Source organism: Squalius cephalus (genome assembly GCF_949319135.1).
Source record: "Squalius cephalus genome assembly, chromosome: 21".
Taxonomy (NCBI): Eukaryota; Metazoa; Chordata; class Actinopteri; order Cypriniformes; family Leuciscidae; genus Squalius; species Squalius cephalus.
In genome coordinates this window covers 34,785,265-34,804,785 of record NC_137142.1, presented here as the reverse complement: position 1 = coordinate 34,804,785, position 19,521 = coordinate 34,785,265, and the positions used below count along the sequence as shown (strand labels likewise).

Below are 19,521 nucleotides of genomic sequence, written 5' to 3'. Positions count from 1 at the left end.
AAAAAAAAAAAAAAAACGCATTATATTTAATTTGAGTTATTTTTAACCTTAAATAATACTGCCAGCTGATAGGGCTCTCTGCATGTTTACCGCATTAGGTGAGTTGTTTTGTTCTTGAGGAAAATTAACGCCTACCTTGTGTAGCCTACCTAATATTTATCCATATGAGTCAATATTAAATCAAAATACAATAATTTAATTGAATTGAAATAATAAAAAAGCGTAGCTTACCAGAAATTGTATTCTTATGATTGCTCTGAACATTTCTGACTAAGTTCAACAAACATTAAATTACTTATTCATAAACTTATAAAAATAATTAATAAAAATGTAGTTGTGACGGGGTTGAGACTAGGGTAACAGGGTTGAAGATGGTAACGGGGTTGAAGAGACAAATACAGCTAAACATATACAGTACATAGCTGTTTTTTACTCAAATTCACTGTAAGATTTTCTATAAACGCAAGTTACAAATACCCTGGGGGCTAAGCCCCCCCGTCTTCCAATCCTAGTGACGTCCCTGCTTCAGGATTTAAATTTCCTGATAATTTACTTTCTTCCATGTCATCCAAGATATTCATGTCTGTCTTTCTTCTGTAGAAAATACATTTTTTGAGAAAAACATGTGACTTCAATGGGGTCCAAATGTGAGTTTCAGTGCAGCTTCAAAGTCTCGACACGATCCAGCCGAGGAATAAGAGTCTTATCTAGACAAACCAGCGGACATTTTAGAACAATAATAAACATTTATATACTTTTAAACCACAAATGCTCGTCTTGCACTAGCTGTGATGCGACACACATTACTTAATCAGGTTGAAAGGTCACGCGTGTTCCAGTTCAGAAATGTAGAGTAGTGCGAAAAATTCCTTCTCAGTTTCTCCTCCAGCTTCTAAATCGTCCGACATCGTTGTTTTACCTTTTATTTATTTTGTAAAGTGCGTTTGACTTAGTTTTTGCACGTTCGCTTTGTAAACACTGGGTCTGTACCTCCGCCTTCATCACGCTTGACCTTTCAACCTGATTACGTAATGTGTGGCGCATCACAGCTAGTGCAAGACGAGCATTTGTGGGTAAAAGTATATAAATGTTTATTATTTGTTCTAAAATGTCCGCTGGTTTGTCTAGATAAGACTCTTATTCCTCGGCTGGATCGTGTCGAGACTTTGAAGCTGCACTGAAACTCACATTTGGACCCCATTGAAGTCACTATATGGAGAACAATCCTGGAACGTTTTCCTCAAAAACCTTCATTTATTTTCGACTGAAGAAAGAAAGACATGAACATCTCGGATGACGTGGAGGAGAGTAAATTATCAGGGAATTTTAATTCTGAAGTGTACTACTCCTTTAAGGAGGTTTGGACTACGATAAGTATAGGATGTTATGCATTTAAATATCAGATGTTTATGAAAAATAATATGAACCGTGTGTTTTCTGTAGGATCACCACCACTGTGGCCTGTAACATGGATCTGACCAAATATCCCATGGACAAACAGACATGCACCTTACAACTGGAGAGCTGTAAGAAAACACATGCATTTTCCATCTATTACTGTGTTGCTCTGGGAACAACAGGGCTCGTACAAGGTGCTTAAAGTGCTTGAATTTGACTTTTTGAAATTTAAGTCCTGGAAAATCCTTGAAACAGTCGTATTTGGGTCAATGACGTGACGGGTCTTTTTTTTTTTTTTGTCCAAAGGCCTTAATAATAATAAAAAAACAAATATATAACATCCACAGTATGTAAGGTAGTACAACTTGATCTCTTTTACTGAATACAAAAGGTTTTAATTATATTTTACTACATATAAAGGTATTTGAAAGATTTTGAAGTGTCAAAAGGTCATTCGGTAAAACCGATATAGTAAATATTTAAATGGAATAATATTGTTTTTAATAACTAAAGGAACTACAATAATACAAATATAAAGCAGATAAGGCTCTTTATTTTACCTTTCCCTGTGCAATGTTTTACTTGAATATGTTGGAGTGTTTAGAGTAGTCCAATAAATGATTACATTTATGAGATCAGTGATAATTTGTTTTAAATATTTCTTCTGTGGTACACACACTATATACTATCTCAACATCAATGTCAAATCAGTTTTTAACTTTCAAATCAGTGGTTAAACCGAATGACCATCTTGTAAAAAATGTTTCCATCTTGTAAAAAATGACAAAAAACAGTGTTAATTGATTGTACAAACCACAAAATCTTAAACTAAAAAAACTAAGTAAACTAAAAAATGGTTTCAAATATAGTTATATCTCCATTCTATTTTTTTACACTTTTAAAAACCTTATTCGTCAATGACCCATTTATGAAAAGGTAGATGAAATGTGCTTAAATTCTTGAAAGACTGTATTATTGAAAGACAGTATGTGTGAAATTAGTGCTTAATTTTATCGATAAAGCAATCTTTTCACACAAACTTATATCTATATCAGATGGGCTGCAGCTTTAGAGCCGTTTCGCATGGCTTTGAGTGTGATATTGCTCATAATTATGCATGTATATGATACAGCTTTAATTTTTCAGGTCAATCATAGTCATGGGTGGAGGGGATCAGTTTGAATAAGGAAATATCCTTTCAATGGTTACAGTTTCCACAGTCATTGCATCTGCTGCACTTTATTTGTACCATTTTGTTTTATTGGTTTATTTTTGTTTATCTATTTACCTTTTTTAGAATTTGGAAGATAATAAAGATATTGTTTGATAAGTGAGATCTCTGATTGAAGGCCTTGAAAACCAAAAAAGTAGTGCATGAAAAGTCCTGGAATTTCATTTTACAGCATCTGTACGAACCCTGGAACAAGCTAATGCGCTCTTGTTTGTAACATCTGAACTGCACAATGTTTCATATGCATATTTTATAAGAACATGTCGGGGTCGCACAACTATAGAAGTCGCATCCAAATATGCTGTTTATTTTCCGTGCACCTAGGTCATATTATAAATGAATATACACAGACAGAAGATGCACCTCAGGAGTGTTTGGCATGATGTGTGTGTGACAGCGACTAGATTTGGGTCAGTTTTGTGTCGCATGAAACCTGATTTGCTGTCGTTCGGGACCTAAAGCTGCTTTCTGTTCTTGCTGACGTTATCTCTCTCTTTATCGCTCCGCCCGTCCGTCGTTCTCTGATCCTCGGATTCTTCTTTAACCGCCTGTGAGTGTTGGATGTGTCTCTCATAGAGATCAGCGGGAGAATAGTAGGACGTTAGAGGAGGTTCTGAAGTCTGTCTCACAATCCGACGAGTCTTTCTCTAATGACAGGACTGAAAGATGCTAGCGGCCGCCCAATTTCAGGAATATCTGGGTCGTATCACACTCCACAGATCAAGACAAAACAAGATTTCTTATGCACTAACTGAAGATTCATTTCAAGACCATTAAGACTTTTTTATTGTCATGACAATTTTGTCCCAAGTTCTAAAAGTTTAGATTTTCTTGAGAATTATTTGCAAAACATTCTGTGCAATTTTAAGTCTGTTTTTCATGAAAATATAATTTAAGCACATTTTACACCAAATTCCAAGACCAGATTATTATTTTTTGCAGAATTTTCTCTGCTTTTTTTTTTTTTTGCACAATCTCACATGTGCAGTTCATGTACAATTTTAAATCTATTTTTCATGAAATATAATTTAAGCACATTTTGCAACAAATTCTAAGACCAAAATGTTTTTTTTGCAGACATTTTTCAGATTTTTTTGCACATTCTTACATATGAACATAATGTGCAGTTATTATGCAATTTTGAGTTTACTTTTCATGAAAAGATCATTTAAGCACATTTTACACCAAATTCCAAGACCAGATTATTATTTTTTGCAGAAATTTTTCTGCTTTTTTTGCACAATCTCACGTGCAGTTCATGTACAATTTTAAATCTATTTTTCATGAAAATATAATTTAAGCACATTTTGCAACAAATTCTAAGACCAATATGTTTTTTTGGCAGACATTTTTCAGATTTTTTTTGCACAATCTTACATATAATGTGCAGTTATTATGCAATTTTGAGTTTACTTTTCATGAAAGATTATTTAAGCAAATTTTACACCAAATTCCAAGACCAGAATTTTTTTTTTTTGCAGAAATGTGTCAGATTTTTTTTGCACAATCTTACATATGTGCAGTTCTTGTGCAATTTTAAGTCTATTTTTCATGAACATATAATTTAAGCACATTTTGCAACAAATTCTAAAACCAAAATGTTTTTTTGCAGAAATTTTTCAATTGTTTTGCACATTCTTACATATGAACATAATGTGCAGTTCTTATGCAATTTTGAGTTTACTTTTCATGAAAAGATAATTTAAGCACATTTTACACCAAATTCTAAAAGACCAGATCAAATTTTCCAATAAAATGTTTTTTTGCACAATCTTACATATGAACATAATGTGCAGTTATTATGCAATTTTGAGTTTACTTTTCATGAAAGATTATTTAAGCACATTTTACACCAAATTCCAAGACCAGAATTTTTTTTTTTTGCAGAAATGTTTCAGATTTTTTTTGCACAATCTTACATATGTGCAGTTCTTGTGCAATTTTAAGTCTATTTTTCATGAAAATATAATTTAAGCACATTTTACACCAAATTCTAAAAGACCAGATCAAATTTCCAATAAAATGTTTTTTTGCACAATCTTACACATGAACATAATGTGCAGTTATTATGCAATTTTCAGTGTTTTTTTTCATGAAAAGGTTATTTAAGCTCATTTTGAGAACTGTATAGAAACCTCAGCAAAGACGACAAGCTTAAAGAGAATGACATTTGCTCACTGATCACTCGAGTTACGTCGTGCGCTTATAAGAAAAACACCCAGAAATGGCAGCATGAAGTAAATACCATCACATGACACAGTAAGTTTTCAGAAGGTTGAAGGAATTCATCTTAAATTTGACTTGTGCATCACTTGTTTGAAAGCAAATGGCAAAAACAATCATTTTAACAACAACATCATGTGACAAATGCCTGATGTGTCTAGTCCACCCATTCTTATGCAATCCGATTTTTATATTTGGAAATTCAGCTTTGTGTGAGCCTAGAGCTCCAAGGCATCCGAAATGGAGCTTAAATATTTATTTAACGATGACAGGAACCGAGAGACTCTCCATATTTGTGTCTGATGGTTTCCTATGGAGACGTGTTGGACTGAGATGCTTTGTTTCACATGAGGGTTTTTTAAAAGTCTCTTCGTGTGGGAATCGCATGCCTTGCAAAGTCTTGATTAAATCATGGGTTACTGTACAGATATGTGATGTGAGTGTCACACAAACAGCAGTGATGTGAACAGTCTCTTCCTCCGTCATGTGCGTTACTGTCCTCAGGGAGTCACATGGGAAAACACATTAATGAACATCACATGGCAAGAAAACAGATCTCACAGCTGCATATTATCGTATTACGGTGACACAGCGCCACCAAGAGGACACACACTGATATTACATACTGATGTCCACATGTGACATTTATATTTGAAAAATCTGATATAGTCACTAAATGATATCTAATTGTTAAAACCTGAATATGTAAATAAATATGAATTAATGCATTCACACCTCAAGCCTGATTTTATGCTTATTTTATACTCTAAAATGAACCTGCACATATCAAACTCTCTTCTTGTTTATCATAACATCATAAGCAAATTTAATCATATAATTTAATTTGGGATGTTATTTTATTTTTATTTGAAAGTAGAAGAACATTTGACATTTAAAGTCTTTGCTTTAGCATTAACATTTAAACTTCGGCTTTTACTGATCAAAGCAAGTGTCACAACATGTGAAACCTGATGTACATTTCATTTATATTTAGAAATACCGTTCAAAAGTGTTTTTCGTTAAAGAAAGCAATGCTTTTATTCAACAAGGATGCATTAAATTATTCAAAAGTGAGAGTAAAGACATTTATTTATATGTTACAAAATATCCATTTCAAATAAACGCTGTTCTTTTAAACTTTCTATTCATCAAAAAATCATGAAAAATAAAATGTATCTCAGTTTTTACAAAAATATTTCCTATTTTCAATGTTGAAAACAGTGCTTAATGTCTCTTGATCATCAAATCCTCATATTAGAGTGATTTCTGAAGGATCATGTGACACTGAAGACTGGAGTAATGATGCTGAACATTCAGCTTTGATCACAGGAATAAATTACACTTTACTATATATTCACATAGAGAACAGATGATTTACATTACAATAATATTTAAAATTTTTACAGTTTTCTCTGTATCTTTGATCAAATAAATGCAGCTTTGACGAGTATAAGAGACTTCTTCCAAAAAAATCTTAAATATTTGAATGGCTTTTCTGTGTAATACTTATGATGCAATTCATAAATAATTGTAAATTGTGCATGCAGTTATGATGAATATGACGAGACACATCTGATCTATTTCCCACATGTGATTTTTACGTCTGCTGTTCATAATAGCAGAACTGCTTCGTGTGTCCACAGGGGGTTATAATGTCAATGACGTGATGTTTAACTGGGCGCGTGGGAACGAGTCTGTGAGCGGACTGGACACCCTGAGACTGGCCCAGTACACCGTAGAGGACCATTACACCTCCGCGTCTGAGGCCGTGTACGAGACAGGTACACAAGAACACAAACACTGTGGTCAAATCTGATGAGCAGAATATGCCAGATCATAATTTCATCTCGTTCTCTCAATGTTATGAACAAACGTTCTTCCAGGAACGTTAATAGAACGTTCAGTCATAGTTATCTGGCCTTTAAAGCGTAACTCTCGCCAAAATGCAACCTAGGGTCTTTTTGTTAATCTACCCGAGGCAAACTTTAGTTTAAAAGCATAATTAGAATGGAAACGCCCCTTTTAAGTTTGACTGTATTTTCGTTTTCGGTCAAATTGCCTTGTGAATGGGAGTGAATGGGGCACGACTATGATAGCATCAAAAATCGCTATTTTTAAAACACTAATGCGGCTCGACACAACATGAAACTGTGCTGGAAGTATCACCAGCGGCTCTACACATGAACTCCAGCATTGAGAACATTGTTTGTGTACACAGAGTTTACTAAAAAGAAAGATTTTGAACAACTCACTGTGTTTCCGTCCGCCGGCATTTTGACAGTCAAAAATAGTCGATCTCCGAATGCACCGTAACAGGGAGGAGAGTAAAGATGGAAAGCTTTTAAAGCTTAGTTCCATATAAATTCACGGATAATTTGTTGTTTTGTCATTAGTGAAAATCAATATTGACCTTGTATTTGAAAAAGGATCCTCATATAAGAAACAGTACTAAAATTCAGAGTCAGTTCATTCATATTCGGAGATTGACTATTTTTGACTGTCAAAATGCCGGCGGAGTTGTTCAAAATCTTTCTTTTTAGTAAACTCTGTGTACACACACACTGTTCTCAATGCTGGAGCTCATGTGTAGAGACGCTGGTGAGACTTCCAGCACAGTTTCATGTTGTGTCGAGCCGCATTAGTGTTTTAAAAATAGTGATTTTTGATGCTATCATAGTCGTGCCCCATTCACTCCCATTCACAAGGCCATTTGACCGAAAACGAAAACACGGTCAATCTTAAAAGTGGCGTTTCCATTGTAATTATGCTTTTAAACGAAAGTTTGCCTCAGGTAGATTAACAAAAAGACCCTAGGTTGCATTTTGGCGAGAGTTATGCTTTAATAATGTTCTCAAAACGTTCTTTATCCATTGGTCATGGAATGTTTTTTTCTGAAACGTTTAGTTGGAATTTTTTTTAAATGTTACTTCTTGTTGCGAAACGTTCAGAGAACATTCGAAAGTAATGTTCACGTAACGTTTGCAAAAACGGAATGTTCGCTCAACTTTCGCATAACCAAGAAACAACTTAAACGTTTAAAAAAATCGACATTTTAAACATTCAGAAATAACTTTTTCATAACTTATCAGGAATGTCAGCAAAATGTACATATTCTTCAGTGTGACTCCTGAACAATAATTTGGTGGATTCACTCCCATGATTCAGTGAGGTCATTATTCCCCATAGTTTGAAGAGTGACATATAGAAAACACTCCGATAACTTTTTTACTTTAGTGTTAATGTTTTATATCACTGAGAAAAGATTCTCTGATCCTCTTCCCAGGGAATTATCCCAGGCTGATCTTTCATTTCGAGCTGAAGAGGAGCATCTTGTACTTCATCCTGGAAACCTACGTTCCCTCCAGCCTGTTGGTGGTTCTGTCCTGGGTCTCTTTCTGGATCAGCCAATCATCCGTCCCCGCACGCATTTGCATAGGTACGGTTATGCATTTCATTGTGTGATATTTAAACTGGAATTACCCGGAACAATTTGTCCCAGGAACTTTTTTTCCCCCAGACCTGTTGCTGTCTGCGTTTCCACCGCGATCTAAAGCCGGGATTTATTATCGTCCTTTACGATTGTTGCTCGTCAGACTGTACGAACATGATCATCGCTGTAAGCCACTGTAACACCGTGTCCTAACTACACACGACACGGCACGCGATAAAAGCCTCTTCTCCATGTTAATCAGAGTGTTTGTCCTAACCAGCCGCGATGTCGCGCTGGAACAACAAACTCAAGTGTGGCGATGATGATCTCAGGCGCTGTTTATGTGCTTTATTTAATGTTAAAAGTGTGTAATGTGACTCTGAATATCATTTAGTGCTCCAGCTTTGAGGCTGTAAAAGCAACAATGGATAATTCACCTCAGATCTTGAAATTAAACAAATGGAAACAAGAACGTTCAAACTGTGAACAAACACGTGTATTCTTCGACAAAGATTGTTTTAGTAACTCAGCCTATGTATTTTTAATAATGTTTAAATGGTGTAATATTTGTGAATTTGATTATGTAGCTACTTATCCATTGTCTTCCGAGTGTTGTCAGGATTACTCTCTGGTGCCGCGAGACTCCGCCCACACGCTGTTCTGATTGGCTGACTCCGCCCACACGCTGTTCTGATTGGCTGACTCCGCCCACACGCTGTTCTGATTGGCTGACTCCGCCCACACGCTGTTCTGATTGGCTGACTCCGCCCACACGCTGTTCTGATTGGCTGACTCCGCCCACACGCTGTTCTGATTGGCTGTGGGTTTTGATTGATTTCGAAGCATCTCGCAGTCGCGTCGTGTCTAGTGTGGACAGACTAATTATTTGTCGCTGGAATCTCATGACTTCGCGTCTGTTTAGGACACGGTAAGATCTCAGTTGTCATTAATGTCAGACGCGTTTAAAACGGACACACGCAAGAAAACTTGTCTGGAGTTTTACATCATCAGTCAATGACACGTTCAGTGATGTGAGCTGCGTTACACGCGGGATTGAAATGGTGACTACAAAGAAATCTCTAATGTTAATTTTGTTCACGGCTTGTCTTGAAAAACAAAGACAATTTGACGGTCGTTGTAGGAGAGTCAAATCTGCTGACAGAAGTTTGATGGCAACGGTCATTAATCGGCTGTCAAACCAACGTTCAAAGACTTCAGATTTTAGGTAAATTTGTCTCAGACGTTATCTCAGTTTGCTCTACTACACAAACTCAAGCGTGACGCTTGTCTGCCGTCTCGCTGTACGAGGACACGAACATCATCTCCAGGAAACTAGTGTTCACCCGGCTTAAAGTACCGTGAAGATTATAGGCAAATAGTCCGGTGACGTAGGACTGCGTGCGACTTTACAGTTCCCGCTGGATTTCATCCTCTGAATTTAAGCGTAATAAAGCCTGAACCTCGTCGTCGGTCCATCGGCCGTATTTTTTAAACTCCACTGTTGATGCGAATAGCAGACGACTGTTACTGTACTGTTACTGTTACTGTAACTGTTACTGTACTGTTACTGTATCTGTTACTGTACTGTTACTGTTACTGTTCCTGCACGCGCCGCAACAGATCCAACCAATCAAAATGCGGCATGAACTCGACCAATCAGCATGTTCAGCGCATAAGTCCCACTCTGCAATAAATGCTTTTCTTACTTAGTATTTTTGTCTTGTTTCCAGTCCAAATATCAAATATCATTTCTTAAATCAAGATGGATTTACTAAAGTAGTAAAATGACATAAGATATTAAGTCTTGTTTTCTCGGGAAACAAATAAAAATGTGAGTTTTTGCTTAAAACAAGCAAAATTATCTGCCAATGGAGTAAGAACAATAATCTTGTTTCAGTTTGAATTAAGTTTTTTATTTGTTTTTACATCAAAGACATATAATTTTGCTTGTTTAAAGCAAAAACTCGCTTAATTTGGATTAATTCCCCCGGAAAACAGGACATAATATCTTATGTAATTTTACTCATCTAGTAAATGCTTCTTGATTTAAGAATTTTTTGATATTTGTACTGGAAACAAGACAAAAATACTAAGTAAGAAAAGCATTTTTTCCAATCCGTGGCTCAAAAACCGTAAATGATCTGAACCGTGACCCGTTGCGCCACTACTAGTTGATTTTCTTGAGTCTCATAAACACTGAGCAGTTCAGAGCCCTGACTGTGTGTGTGTGTGTTACAGGCGTGACCACTGTCCTGACGATGACCACACTGATGATGGGCGCCCGCACGTCTCTGCCCAACGCCAACTGCTTCATCAAGGCCATCGACGTGTACCTGGGCATCTGCTTCAGCTTCATCTTCGGGGCACTGATCGAGTACGCCGTGGCCCACTTCTGCACACTGCACCACCCCGACTGCAACAGCGCACTCATGGTGAGAGATGAACTCATCACTGCCTTCATCATCATCATCATCATCATCATCATCATCTGTGGTGTTTTCTATGGTAAGCAGCACTATTATTGCTCATACTAGTGTTGTCAAAAGTACCGACTTCGGTACCAAGTCGATACTGAAACTTAAAAAATGTGACGCTTATATATATATATATATATATATATATATATATATATATATATATATATATAATATATATCAATATATATGCTGCCACTTGGAAATATTATAAGGAAACATGGAATTAGTTTCCATTGTTATGCTGATGACACTCAAATCTATATTTCATCACGGCCAGATGAAAACGCTAAATTATCCAAATTGACAGAGTGTGTTAAAGATATAAAAGATTGGATGACGCGCAATTTTCTTTTATTAAATCCAGACAAGACAGAGGTACTAATCATCGGTTCAAAAAACCACCCACAAAACCTCTCACAATACAACTTTAACATCGTAGGATGTCCTGTTACTTTATCCTCTACAGTAAAAGACCTGGGTGTTATACTCGACTGTAACCTGTCTTTTGAAAATCATATTTCATATGTTACAAGAACAGCCTTTTTCCACCTTAGAAACATTGCTAAGCTACATAATATGCTATCAGTTTCTGATGCAGAAAAGTTAGTTCATGCATTCATGACCTCGAGACTAGATTACTGTAATGCTTTATTAGCTGGTTGTCCTGCATCCTCAATAAACAAGCTACAGTTAGTCCAAAATGCCGCCGCTAGAGTTCTAACTAGATCAAGAAAATATGATCATATAACACCAATTTTATCATCACTGCATTGGTTACCTATAAAGTCCCGTATTAATTATAAGGTATTGCTACTGACTTATAAAGCCCTAAACGGCTTAGCTCCAGTCTATTTAACCGATCTTCTATCGCCCTATAATCCATCGCGCTCTTTAAGGTCACTAAATTAGAGGCTTTTGGTCATACCTAGGATATCCAGATCCACCAAAGGAGGGAGAGCATTTTCACATTTAACTCCAAAACTCTGGAATAGTCTTCCTGATACTGTTCGTTGCTCAGACTCGCTCTCCCAGTTTAAAACTAGATTAAAGACGCATCTCTTCAGCCAGGCATTCATATAATACTTTTAATCTTCAGTTAAATCCGGCCTCTAGTTCATAAACGCCAGAGGAGAACTGGCCCCCGACTGAGCCCGGGTTCTCCCAAGGTTTTTTTTTCTCCATTAGGTCACCTGATGGAGTTTTTCGGTTCCTTGCCACTGTTGCCTTTGGCTTGCTCAGTTGGGGATATTTGGGGATATTTAATTTAATTAATCAATCAATCAACAATACTATTGATCAGCATTACCAAACGCGGACGTTTTCCACTAGAAACAAACATTGATGTATTATTTTAATTTAATACTGTGAAGCTGCTTTGATACAATCTGTATTGTGAAAAGCGCTATATAAATAAACTTGACTTGACTTGACTTGACGCTTTGAGCCCTGTTGAGCGGAATCATAAACACCTCTGATTGGCCGTTGTACTCATGCGCTCATCGGATATGTCTGTGATTGGCTACAAGGATCAGCGCTTCAAAAACATGTTGTAAATATACATCAATGACACTCTTCACCGAGCGCTTACACAGATACACACGGGAGTGTTTGAAAGCAGGACCGGTCCGCGGATAGACGCTTTCAACACCTCCCACTCCCGTTTTAAAAAATCACTTTCACACACAAATGGGGATATTTGGGGATATATAATTTAATTAATCAATCAACGATACTATTGATCAGCATTACCAAACGTGGACGTTCCACTAGAAACAAACATTGATGTATTGTTTTAATTTAATACTGTGAAGCTGCTTTGATACAACCTATGTTGTGAACAGTGTTGTGTGTAACGCGTTACAAAGTAACGCGTTACAGTAACGTAACTACTTTTTCGGGTAAAAAGTAGTGTAACGCGTTACTACTAAAAATTTGGTAACGAAACGTAGTTCCTTTTTCAATTCGGCGCAACGTTACTTTTCCCATGGATATATTTGACAGCGACACTGCCTCAGCTGCGCGCTTGAGAGAAGAGAACTGTTGAGAACTGAAGAAAACGATTTAGTTTCATATTTATGTTTAAATTAAATAAAATAACAATTTTGTGTGGAGACATGATTTTGACCACTTTATTAAGTTCGTTTTTGTAGAAAACATGTATTTAAAGTGAATTTCGTTTTGTATTAATTGTATCTTAATTTTAATCAATGTTTTATCAATCAATTGCCTGAATTTAATAAGTAAATTAAAGAAAACTATTTAGTTTCATATTTATGTTTAAATAAAATAAATAAATAAATAATTTAATCTATGTTGATTATATGAAAAGTGAAAAGCATGAGTAAGATCATAATTTTGTGCAATATATCGGGAGATAAATGGAGTGGGCAGACATGATTTAGACCACTTTATTAAGTTTGTTTTTGTAGAAAGACTTTCTTTAAAACGAATTTCGTTGTGTATTAATTGTATCTTAATTTTAATCAATGTTTTACCAACCAATTAATTGCCTGAATTTAATAAATAAGTAAATATGGCATGCAAAATAATCATGACGGCACCAGCGCGTGATCTGGAGCTCGTCTCCATACTGTAAATGAACCGAAACTCAGATAAGCTATACTTGTCTCACAGACCTGAGAAATATATAGAAAGCTTGAATATGTGTACTTTTAAACAAAATATATTTTTTTCTCTCAAAATCTCTTTTTTTTCTCCTACTCCCTTAGAGTGAGTCGTATGTCTGAAAACTAAGCTTATGTCTTCTATATCATTTTGTCCTATGCTATCAAGACGCGATTCGCACCGGTGTTAGAGAGCAGGAGCGCTTTATTTGCTGTTGCCGAAATTTAAAGTTCGGTGGATAGGGGGAGCGGAGTGGAGAGAAGTGGTGCGGGCGCGCTGCTCATCGCGGAGTGTCGCACTCTACCCCATGATGCAGAGCCGGCTGAGAATAAAAGTTGCCGCACACAGCAGCGCCAATGAGAAGGACTTTTTTTCTTTCGAAATTGATACTATTTTTTATAATAAAGAGCACAAAATAATTACCTGTTATGTCCTCCATTGTATAACTTTATGTCTACATATTTAGGAACAGATATTGGGTTCTGCCCAAAGTCAAGCAACATAAAAGTAACGTAATAGTAACGAGTAACATAAAAAGTTACTTTCCAAATGGGGTAACTAAGTAAAGTAACGGATTACTTTTTTAAAAAGTAACGAGTAACGAGCAAACACTACTTTTTAAAAGTAACTTCCCCAACACTGGTTGTGAAAAGCGCTATATAAATAAACTGGACTTGACTCTCAAACGCTCCCGTGCGCTGATCATTTTAGCCAATCAAAGACAAATCCGATGAGCGCGTGAATCTGCTCAACATTGCGTATTTAAAAAATATTGCATTCGAATATTCGGGCTCATAAAAATAGAGTATGCAATTATTCGTTTATTTAAATGACGTTTAACGAAGAAGACTTTTTTTTTTTTTTTTTTCATTTCTGAAAACGCTTATGATTAGGAAATATACACAACAAGCTTACAATATATGTTAAAGTTTTCTTTTAGTTGAAAGCATTAAACAGTTGGCCTATGTCTAAACAAAAATATAAAGAACTAAAGCATTTAAGCTTAAACGGAAAAAAACACCTTTTGACAATTCTTTTGACAATGCAAAAGATAGACATGTATGCAGCTACCACTCATCTCATTATAATATTAGTGAAGGAGTAAACCCATATAAGCAGCCGCTCTCCTTGCTCTGGCATCGGCTCTCCTGGCGTCCCTCCTCCTCCCCAGCTCCACCTGCATAATTTAGGCATCTTGCTACCGTTCTCCTCATCCAAGCTTTAGTGTTCCCACGGGGGGGGGGGTTATCTAAGATCTAAGCGAGCTGAAGCTGCTTCCTCGAGCCCCTGCGGACAGCAAGCCACACACGCTTAACCTCATTAGCTTAAAGATTATATCGGCAAACAAACTTGTGAATGCATATAATAAAATAGGTTAATATATCACTTATTTTATGCTATGTTGCTTGCTATGCTATTACACATAGGGCAAAAATATTCCTATTTTTTTGTCTAACTAGCTTACATAACCAAACAGTATAATGTGATTTTGTAACATAATGTAACTTTTTTTGAACAAACGTAATATCACTCACTTTATTAATGTTTTTAAGATACACCATAAAATAGATCTACATTTATCAATTTCATTAATGGTGAAAAATGTGCTTTGGTTTAGTGCCTGGAATCTACTGGAAAACAAGCACTTATATATATAATATATATATATATATATATATATATATATATATAATATATATATATATATATATATATATATATATACAGCCACTAGATGGCTGCAGAGGATTACTCAATGGTTTTTCTTCAAGATTTATGTTTAGACATTATAAAATCATTATTATAACAATAAAAATTACTCTTTTGTCAAAGTTTAGCATTTTTTGTTCTAAAGTATTTTGCAATTGTCACAATATTACTGTCAAACCTGAACATGCTGTGTGTGTGTGTGTGTGTGTGTGTGTGTGTGTGTGTGTGTGTGTGTGTGTGTGTGTGTGTGTGTGGACATATTTTTGATGAAATTATGTATTATACATCATAGTTTTGTCAAGGTGTCACTTCTTCATTCCTGTTTGTGTTGTTGCTGATTTTCTTTTTGGCAAATGATGTAAGAGAGAGCAACTTGTGTAGTCTCACCCATTCAAACCACATAGCAACCATCCAGAACACATTCACAACCAAATGGTAACACCTTAATGTGATTTTTCACAGGTAAGAACCACTCACAATTTCTTAATAAACCTTATTTTAATTAAAGGATTAGTTCTCTTCAGAATTAAAATTTCCGTCGAAGAGAAATTAAGTTTTTTGAGGAAAACATTCCAGGATTTTTTCCATATAGTGACTTCAATGTTTGTTTGTATTTTGTTGATTTTTTTCATTTGCGTTAAAAAGTATATAAATGTTTATTATTGTTATAAAATGTCCGCTGGTTTGTCTAGATAAGACTCTTATTCCTCGGCTGGATCGTGTCGAGACTTTGAAGCTGCACTGAAACTCACATTTGGACCCTGGAGTGTTTTCCTCAAAAACCTTAATTTCTTTTCTACTGAAGAAAGAAAGACATGAACATCATGGATGACGTGGGAATGAGTAAATTATCAGGAAATTGTAATTCTGAAGTGAACTACTCCTTTATACCAACTATTGTAATCGTCATAATCACTGTGATCATCATCAACATCATTAATCGTTTACATCATCTTCTCATCAAATGTACTGTCATACCTGTGATCTTTCCTCTTGAGTTTCATTGCTAATTCTCTCTGTCCTCTGCCAGTACGGCCATCACATGCACGACTGCGAGGAGGAGATGAACGGCATCGTCACAACCATCGCCAGCAATTCCTCACGGGTAAAGAGGCGCAAAGACTCGGTGCCGGCGTCCACCGGCGCTGGAGAACCGGATCTCGGACCCGCCAGCGAAGACAAGGCCCCCGAGGGCCCGCCCGAGCTCTTCAGCCGCTGCGCCAAAAACATGTCCATCTTGAGGAAGATCCTGAGATCCATCAACTGCTGTCACGTGGAAAACCCACATTATATAGACAACTACTCCCGGTTAACCTTCCCGCTGTCGTTCGTCTTCGTTAATCTGCTCTATTGGACCTACTACCTGTACTTTTAACCATGTTGAATCATTTCTGTGTTTGTGTGTGTGTGTGTGTGTGTGTGTGTGTGTTTGAAAGAGCAAGAGACTCAGAAAAGGAGAAGAGTTGAAGTTAAGATCTATCAACAGAATTTGTGATTTAACTACCATTACTAGTTAGTTACCATATCAAATGGAGCATTTAAAAGCAGACATTTGGAGCTCATATTTTTGTTAAATATGATTTAGTAAATCCCTGCACTGCAAAAATGCTTTTCTTACTTAGTATTTTTGTCTTGTTTCCAGTCCAAAATATCTAAAAATTCTTAAATCAAGATGCATTTACTAGATGAGTAAAATGCCACAAGATATTATGTCATGTTTTCTGAGGAAATAACAAAAAATTAAGTGAGTTTTTGCTTAAAAAAAAAGCTAAATGATCTTCCAATGGGGTTAGAAAAATAATCTTAATTCAAACAGAAACCAGATTATTTTTCTAACCCCATTGGAAGATCATTTAGCTTTTTTTTTAAGCAAAAACTCACTTAATTTTTTGTTATTTCCCCAGAAAACATGACATAATATCTTGTGGCATTTTACTACTGTAGTAAACAAGACAAAGACTTTAGTCGACAAAACAACAGGACTGGAAACAAGACAAAAATACTAAGTAAAAGAAGCATTTTTGAACCATCATTCTTGCAGTGGATTTCTTTTCACATACGGACATAAAAGTAGCTTTTTCTCCATGGAAAATGTCCATCTGTGTGAAAGTCGGTGTGTTTACCAGCTGTGAAATGCCACAGATGCTGTTGAAAGAGTTTAACTTGTATTGAACCCGATGATTATGATTGCAGACGTGTAAAGTATATATTATATGCGTATTGTCCCATATATGAATCTCAATGATAGCGGTGTCAGGTCGGGCGTTTGGTGTGACTGATGGTGATTAAATCCTCTGAATAACTAGTTTAATGTCGTTAGTAATACTGGTTAGCATCAGATCACTGGAAGTCTTGAGCTTGGCTAGATCAGAATTGAATCAACTTTCCTGTCCAATTCCCATGGATTCCCATTACCCTACTGGATAATGTTAACCAGTGGTTAGTCATTGTTTAACTCTGCTTGAGTAATATAATGCTAATGAAGGTTGATGTATTGCAATAATAGCAAATAATGAAGGATTTTGGGAAAGAAGTATCACAGTGGGACACGTATAGAAGGAGCAGGGTTGATGGAAGGGCCGATAAATAATTAAATGATAAAAAAATGAACACCTAACCCATAATTTTAAAATAAAAACAATGAAAATAAAACACTTACTAAAAAATATTAGTTCGCCTGCATGTCATGTGATCGTTAACCGTCGTCAGAGAACATGCAAATGTGTTAAATTATTGAAATATTCAATTAAAGGATTTCGGCAGACTAGAATGTTTGGGAAACGCTGCTCGGGAGGATGTTTGATGCGTCACTAGAGGAAGAAATAGGGAAAAGTTTAGTATTTGAAGGTGTGTGAATGATTGTTGGAAACTGTGAGTATCTTTCATGTGCATTTGTGTGTGTGTGTGTGTGTGTGTGTTGATTATCATTGCTGGATGGCTCGACCCGTCCAGAAGTCAGACAGAAAATAGTCTGATGCAGTGAAATATTATTCAAAACTTGATGTCCGAAAGGTTTAGTTTGTCCAAAGAGAAAAGCTCATTTACTCGCCCTCATGTCAAACCGGAATCACTTCCTTTCGAATCTCATTTCGGCTGCAAATTTAAATATGAAATGGTTCAAGTTTTACATCTGTCTGTGTGTCTCATCTTTCATCCCGGATAATAGGGAACGCTTATAGAAGGTTTGCTCAAAATGATCTGGTCTTTAATAACATTTAGTTATTGATACACTGTTCAAACTTATTTCTGAGTGAGTGAGTGTGTGTGTGTGAGCGAGCGAGTGAGTGAGGGACTGAGTGAGTGAGCGAGTGTGAGTGAGTGTGAGTGAGTGAGCGAGCGAGCGAGTGTGTGAGTGAGTGAGTGAGCGTGTGTGAGGGACTGAGTGAGAGAGAGAGAGAGGAGTGAGAGAGAGTGAGAGAGAGTGAGTGAGAGTGTGTGTGAGTGAGAGAGTGAGTGAGTGAGAGTGTGTGTGAGTGAGAGAGTGAGTGAGAGTGTGTGTGAGTGAGAGAGTGAGTGAGAGTGTGAGTGAGAGAGTGAGTGTGTGTTAGTGAGAGAGTGAGTGAGTGAGAGTGTGAGTGAGAGAGTGAGTGTGTGTTAGTGAGAGAGTGAGTGAGTGAGAGTGTGAGTGAGAGAGTGAGTGTGTGTTAGTGTGAGTGAGTGTGAGGGACTGAGTGAGTGAGTGAGTGAGTGAGCGAGTGAGTGTGTGTGTGTGTGTGTGTGTGTGTGTGTGTGTGTGTGTGTGTGTGTGTGTGTGTGTGTGTGAGTGAGTGAGTGAGAGAGAGAGAGAGAGAGAGAGAGAGTGTGTGAGGTGAGTGAGTGAGTGAGTGAGTGAGTGAGTGTGTGTGTGTGTGTGTGTGTGTGAGTGAGAGAGAGAGAGAGAGAGAGAGAGAGAGAGTGTGTGTGTGAGTGAGTGAGTGAGTGAGTGAGTGTGTGTGTGTGTGTGTGTGTGAGTGAGAGAGAGAGAGAGAGAGAGAGAGAGAGAGAGAGAGAGGGGGAGTTGCTACATTTTTCGGAATGTTAAGTGAACATTCAAATGTAACATTCCAGTGATGTTTAAGGAATAAAATGGAATGTTCACTTAACGTTCGTATGACCAGGAAAAAAGAACATTTAAACATTTTGAAAACTGGATGTTCAGAAATATCATTTTCATAACACATTTTTGTTGCTTCAGCCCGACTCAACACGTGCATTAAACACGAGCATGAATGAGGTTTGAGAGCCGGTCGAGGCACGAGGGTCAGTAAATGATGACAGAATCGCTGAACTATCTCTTTAAGCGGATCATCTGCTCTCCTCTAGTCCATCACAGTCGCTCTCTTTCACTCCTGTTCATCTCCTCCACATGTAAACCCTCCTCTCTCTCTGAGCGGTGTGTCTGTGGGTCTGGAGTGTGAGTTACGGCAGTGTAGAAGCCAGTTCTGTTT

The 19,521-nt window shown here is 36.7% G+C and overlaps 1 protein-coding gene across 1 annotated transcript in view; it reads left to right on the top strand.

Moving 5' to 3' along the window:
• LOC307148896 (gamma-aminobutyric acid receptor subunit pi) overlaps positions 1-16,469 on the top strand; it is a gene marked incomplete at its 3' end in the record, with an annotated part of 59,525 nt that extends 43,056 nt beyond the window's left edge. The window contains exons 6-10 of the mRNA XM_079854832.1: positions 1,444-1,526; positions 6,496-6,633; positions 8,136-8,288; positions 10,521-10,714; positions 16,125-16,469. Coding sequence (XP_079710958.1) covers positions 1,444-1,526; positions 6,496-6,633; positions 8,136-8,288; positions 10,521-10,714; positions 16,125-16,469 — 913 coding nt within the window. The remainder of the gene's footprint in view (positions 1-1,443; positions 1,527-6,495; positions 6,634-8,135; positions 8,289-10,520; positions 10,715-16,124) is intronic.
• Between the last annotated feature and the right edge of the window lie 3,052 nt (positions 16,470-19,521).